At 32.7% G+C, this 6,409-nt stretch overlaps 1 protein-coding gene across 1 annotated transcript; it reads right to left on the reverse strand.

Moving 5' to 3' along the window:
* Positions 1 to 1,604: 1,604 nt before the first annotated feature.
* Positions 1,605 to 3,518, reverse strand: LOC128237803 (uncharacterized). The gene is made up of 4 exons (XM_052953388.1): positions 3,398 to 3,518; positions 2,791 to 2,957; positions 2,017 to 2,252; positions 1,605 to 1,809 (listed from the first exon to the last, which is right to left on the reverse strand). Exons 1-4 carry the CDS (start codon positions 3,516 to 3,518, stop codon positions 1,605 to 1,607), a joined length of 729 nt encoding a protein of 242 aa, XP_052809348.1.
* Between the last annotated feature and the right edge of the window lie 2,891 nt (positions 3,519 to 6,409).

The following is a 6,409-nucleotide window of genomic DNA, read 5'->3' on the forward strand; positions in this document are numbered from 1 at the left end:
ACAATAATTTGTTTCAGAAATAGCCTTCAGTTAGCATGGAACATTTATAAAAATACAAATATCTCAGATAAATTTAATTAGTAATTGGGCAATTGTAAGAAATTTGTTTTTGTAAGTACACTTTTTCAAAAGTTGTTTGTACAAATGAATAAAACAATGTATCGAAATGAACAATTAGATCATTAACATGCATGTTTTGAGATTTTTTTCCTTCATTTTTTTCCAGTCTTTTTTTTGGATTAGATTGGTTTTACATTCATAGTATCTCAATTACTATTCGTAAATAACTTAACTGCGTTCTTATAGGATGCTTGTAAATTGGTATTGTGTAATGTCATACTATGTTATGTAAAATGCATATTGTTGAATAAATCCAAATAGAAAAAAAGTATTTTCATACATTCAATTTGAAGATATGCCACAGACAATGGTTTCAACGCTCATAACTGAACATGTGTTGTTTCCGCCAGTCATGGAAGCCGGGGCTCAAATGAAGCCGAGTCATGGAATCCCGGAGGCTCGAACGGAATGGCGCAATTACAGCCCGGGGGTTCAAATGAAGCACGATTTAATATAAATGAGGTGGACAAGGGAAAAAACACATTTCAATGATTTATTCGTTTTTGTTTGTTTCATTTCGAAAGTTTAAGAACATAACACGTGCATATTGAAATTAGTTATGTACAAATATAAACAGCCGGGAAAGTATTATTTGTAAAACAGACACTTGAACGGCTTGGCCATTCTACTACTAGTTATTTTTATAAGGCAACCATTACAATTCACTGCATCATTTATTACTAATTATGTAAGTGATTCACAGAGATATCGTAAGTCCCTTTTAAATTACTAAATAGAAAAACATTCAGCTGATATGTTTTTTCTTCAAGAGATTAAACACAATTTAAGTTGATATTTCAAATAAATATTTTGATGGCAGCGTGGCACCACGACTTTCTTATTCCGATTAGAATTTACAAATAAATAAATAAATGAATGAATAAATGAATGAATAAATGAATGAATGAATAAATGAATAAATGAATAAATGAATGAATAAATAAAAATAAATAAAAATAAATAAATAAATAAATAAATATATATAATAATTATAACAATAATAAGTTTCAAAATTTCAAAAATAGTTTTGATAATTATGTTATGACTAGATATCACAGTACCACTACAATACATTCTCAATTAAGAAACTTCTATCCGTACTAAAGATACTAAGTCCTCGCTTGTTCATATCATCTAACGTATATCTTTAATTAGAATGTCCAGAACGTGAATAGAAATGGCATTGTTGACCCGTAAGTCTGTCAATATCATTAATGAAAAGTCTTGAGCGTAACCTAAAACTAGATTGATGGACCCTTTAGTCTGTTCAGAACTTCAATAGAAATTGCATCCTTCAAAAGAAATTGCATCATTGGCCACGTTAGTACTCCATAACAGCAATAGGGAAGAGATCGTTGGCCCCGTTAGTCTGTCCATAACATTAATATATACTAGTTTGATGGACCCATTAGTCAGTCATTGTTAGCCTCTTGAGTATGTCCATAACGTTAATAGAAACTATATTGTTGATCCCGTTCGTAATTTCAATATGAACTTTTACTCATTTCCTCTTTTATTCTCTCCATAATGTTTATGACGTTCTCTCTAATTAAATCAGCGACTTGGACCAGGGTATTGTCCTCATGTCGCTTGATGAGTTTGTAACACATGGCCCCGTTGTTTTTCATCCACTCTTTCCGGCACGTGCGGTAATGTTTAAGGACTGCATACGACTCCTTGACGATTGATCTAGATAAATAACAAAGTACTGGTATAGTGCGACGTTTCAACTAAGTACTTAAACAAGTTAAATAATTAAATGCATCATCATTGAATTTGAAATAGAAAATGCTTATAAGAAGTGCTTTAATTACAGTGTTCTTATAATAAAAAGTAATTGATTGCATAGCCCCGTAACAGACAGTTCGTTCTAAAGTTTCCTTTCAATGTTCTTACTTTTTATACGGCTTCTTCGACCAGTAACCGTGCGTTGACATTCGTCCAGGCATCAGTCTGTCAGTGATAACGATAGACTTCACCCTGTCCCTCATTGGGTCGCCACGCTGGTTATATCTTCCAATTGTCAAATCATTTTCAATCGTGTTATTCTGTCGTTCACCCCACGTTGTCGCGTACACTTCTGTTTTAAATGTATAGCCAGCTGAGTTGGGATACAGTTTTCCTAGTTTCATCTGTAATGATATAAGTTACTTGTGTAATACATCGAATACATATTCAAAGATATATACAAGTAAAAATTAAATATCCGGGAATGTAGAGCCACATAGGATTTACTCCGTGTTGTGTTAAATGTAAAAGTTCTGAGCAAAAATCAAAATCTTGTACTCTTGGACTTGATAAACCTGCCAGAGCTTGATGTTGATAAATAAGTAAAAATATGATTGTTCACGGAACGTGTTAGCATGCCGTAGGTTTAGCTAATCCCTCACATAGTTGTAGCTTCTTAGTGACATAAAGTTGCCTCGCTACAGATATTAAAACTTTATTAGGTATACTTTGTGCATGTTTGTTTGTTTGTTTTTGTATTGTTGTTGTTGTTTTTGGTGTGTTTTTTGTGTTTTTTTTTTTTTTTTTTTTTTTTTTGGGGGGGGGGGCGGGTGTTTGAGCAAATAAAACTCATTTGTAAATATACACAGTTTAACAAAACAAAGGAGATGAAAGGGTAAGAATACTTAAATCAATATGTACACATTTGAATACACTACAAACCAGTAAGTCTTTCAAGTTCTTGGCATTTTTAGGGTATATAAATTCATCAAAGTCATAGAGGCCCGTATAGGTGTATCCCGATAGCCTGCTTTGACAGTCGAAAACAGCAACTTGTTCGTCGTTCCAACTATTAAAGTTTTTCACTCCAACATCTCTGCGATACTTTTCTGCAAAGAAAACAACAGTGTAGCAAACGATATTTAAAAAAAATGAAATGATGAAAGGTAGATTACTGTATTCGTTATTACTCTTCTTATTTTTATCGTTCTTTGAATATTTCTTCAACCAAAAACTACCAGGAAAGAATATTATGCAGAAAGAAATATGTAATCCTTATTTCAACTGAATTTGGATATCAAATGACCTAGTTTGCAATCTTTGAACACCAATGATTAATAGGTAAAATCTTATTATCTTTTTGGTACTGACATAAAACATTTCAAACCATAGCAAAATTATATGGGACCACCAGACATCCAAAACTTCACATATTTGTGGATCAGATTTCTTAAGTCTCACTCAGCACATAATAAGACATGGTATATCAGAACACATATATACAAAGATATGTAATAAAATGATGAATATGTGTTTGGGAAGAAATTACCTCTTTGTGGCAACGAAAACGGCAAGAACTCTACCAGTCCGATTGAAGAATAATATTCCAACACTTTCATAGCCTCTTCGTTCAACTTGTATGTGTAAGCTATCACTTTATCCACTTTCATAAGTCGTTGGTATTCAAACCACTCAACAATAGACGCGGCAGAAATGTTTCCGAAAACTAATTTGGCACAGACACCCAGCGAACCCCTCTGCGCTTTTTGCGGGAAATCCACAGTCGCGTATTTAGTTAAGTCTTCAGGACATCGCTCTCCAGTAGTTAATGATATTGCCTTTGGTGATATATTTCTATGAGAATATGCATTTGGACACACGTATTGCTTGGCTTCTATTCCAGAATGTCCAACATAAGACCAGTCACGTCTCTGTGTCAAATTGGCAACTAGAACTTTAAGTGGATTTGCATAAACGAGACAGCATTTGAGTCCACTGTGAAAATCAACTTTTGATCTTTGCCATCCACTTAGAACGATGTTGTCATAAAAACTATTTGCTGAAGAATTTTGGGCAACTGCACTGAGAATATGAATAGAGCCAAAGGCTAAAGACATGAACGTTTGGTTGAAATCAGCTCGTCTTGCATGGAAGAATCTCTCTATCGGCTCATGGACCTGCCAATAAAGTTATAAAGAAAATTAGTTTCTTTCATCTTTTTAATCAATGAACGTCAGTTTCATAGTATGAAAGAAATACACTCATCAATATTTATATGAACAACTTCAGAAACAGTAGCCAACAGATTTAACATAAACAGGATAAACGCTAAAAACAAAAACAAAATCACAAACAACATGGAAAAACAGCACCAAACTCCTCAAACAACACAGTGCGTATAAACTATATAAAAACTAGGTTTGTATCAAGGATTGTTAGGTAGCGCCTTGGAACGGTCAGTAAACTTGATAACGGCTAAAAGGAGTTTAACCGTAAATATTTAAGTAGACGTAAAACATCTGTATACAACTGCAAAATATTGTTAAGAGAGTTATGAGTGTATTGTAACACTTGTACATGCCATTGATGTATGTGTGTTTCATTTTATGGGCCGGTGGCCGTAAAAAAAAAAGCAAGAAATTAAATACTTGTTCAGCTAAATTTCAGCTACATCGAAATTAATCATGTTAAAATGCAAATATGTGTTATTTTTAACGTAAAATTATTGTTATTATAAAAGATAAAAATGAAACAAGCATCTATCTGCTACCTTTTCGTTGCAATGAAAAATACTTTAAGATTTAAGATTCAAAATTTCAAGAAAGAAGATTTATTTACAAATCATCCAAGAAGCCATGCAAAATATCAAAAATTAAAGCATTAAAACATCTCGTACATATGTTAAGAAAATTCAAATACTTCCCATTAGAATCTAATGATTAAACAAGATTTTTTTTCTTGCATTCATGTCTATATTACAAAAATAAATAAAGATTTCCGCGTCGCGTGTCATAACGCCCGTTTATCGGTATGGTTTTTATACAGCCTATTTCTCATCTTAAAACCAAGTGCGCCATTAGCCAAACAGGTTATTCTTCCATATGGATTGCATAACATTAATAATTAGTAATGGATTTGAATAAATTTATCCAGGTCGTATCGAAAATGTGTTGCAATGCTGCTTAATTATGATGTCATTATGTTAAAACATCATTCACGAACAGTACATGCACGTTTAACAAACGTTTTGTATAAATTGCTTAAAATGATTCCATTGGAACTGTTGTGTGCTTCATATATATATATTGTCATTCGGAACTCCTTGGCCATTTTTTTCAAAAACAACCTCGGATGTATTTGGACGGTTTACATACTCAAAAAGTGGTACGTTTAAGTCCGCTGCAAGTAGATCGCGTAGTAATTTTATGAGAAGTTAAACTTTGTGACATTACTCTTGGGATTCTTAATTATGTTTGCAATAATACAATTCAATGGCAATAAATTTAAACTTAGATCAATAAATACAACTCTAAAACACTACATTTAATTAATGATATAATTCAAAATTTTACGAACTACTTCAACTGATGTACCTGCATACATCCGAGGTTTCGATAAAATGGCCGAGGAGCTCCGAATGATATACAACGAATATGTTTGATAATATTTGATAAATGTTTTGTTTTCGTTCAAATGTTGGTTCAGCTGTGCCAAAACGGGGGAGGGGAGATGTAATAGGTTGAATATTAGATAATTAAATTTATTTATTTAAGATATTAGGTTTCAAACTAAATTTTAGGGTATTGACTTAAGTTGACGGCTAGGTCTGGCCTCCATAACTTTAATGTAGATATTTTTTTTGATTTTTCTACACGATCAAGTTACTGCGTAACCCCCATACAAAAGTCAACCAGAATCAACTGACTACGATGATTCAGTTAAATGACTCGGCAAGCACATGACCGTGATGACGACATTTCATTCTAATTACATTGGTTTCACATTGTTAATTTAGTTGAAAGCAACTGCAGTTAGATTGAAAATAAATGTTAAAGAACTATCTGTAAGACTCCTAATCATTTAAAATAGAAAAATAACAGCAAAATAACCTTACATTTGTGAGGGAAAATGTAGGTCACGTGGGTATTTTCTGAAAATCTTGTTATCGCGTGGTTAAATTTGAACACAACAATGACCAAATTAAGGAATGTTTATAATCGTACTATCATGAAGGTAAAACACCTATCTATTAAGCGATTTTTGGTTTTGAAATGGTGTTTGTGAACTACATAATGCTTCATTTACCTGATAATATAGTTATTTTGTCTGTATAATGCATACACGAGAAATAACAGCGTGACATAAAAATGTCACACATTCTGGTTGGGTTTGGATATAGCCATTACTAGGTTTGGATACAGCGTTCTCTTCAGCGAACACGTCCAAAAAGGAAATATATAACGTATTCGCTGAAGTTCGTTAGCTAGTTGAAGGCAATTCGTTTCTATGATATTTCTTTTGTTGACTGAATGCTACGAGAATGGAAAATGTTCAGATATTT

This window comes from Mya arenaria, chromosome 6 (genome assembly GCF_026914265.1).
Source record: "Mya arenaria isolate MELC-2E11 chromosome 6, ASM2691426v1".
Classification (NCBI taxonomy): domain Eukaryota; kingdom Metazoa; phylum Mollusca; class Bivalvia; order Myida; family Myidae; genus Mya; species Mya arenaria.

Bases quoted from the DNA above. Each gene is read 5' to 3' on its own strand.
- LOC128237803 (XM_052953388.1), bottom strand. From the start codon at position 3,518: ATGAAAGTGGATAAAGTGATAGCTTACACATACAAGTTGAACGAAGAG. The intron at 2,253-2,790 runs GTTTGTAGTGTA...ATATCATTACAG, and splicing joins AGAACTTGAAAGACTTACTG to ATGAAACTAGGAAAACTGTA. The intron at 1,810-2,016 runs GTAAGAACATTG...TTATTTATCTAG, and splicing joins TCGAAGAAGCCGTATAAAAA to ATCAATCGTCAAGGAGTCGT.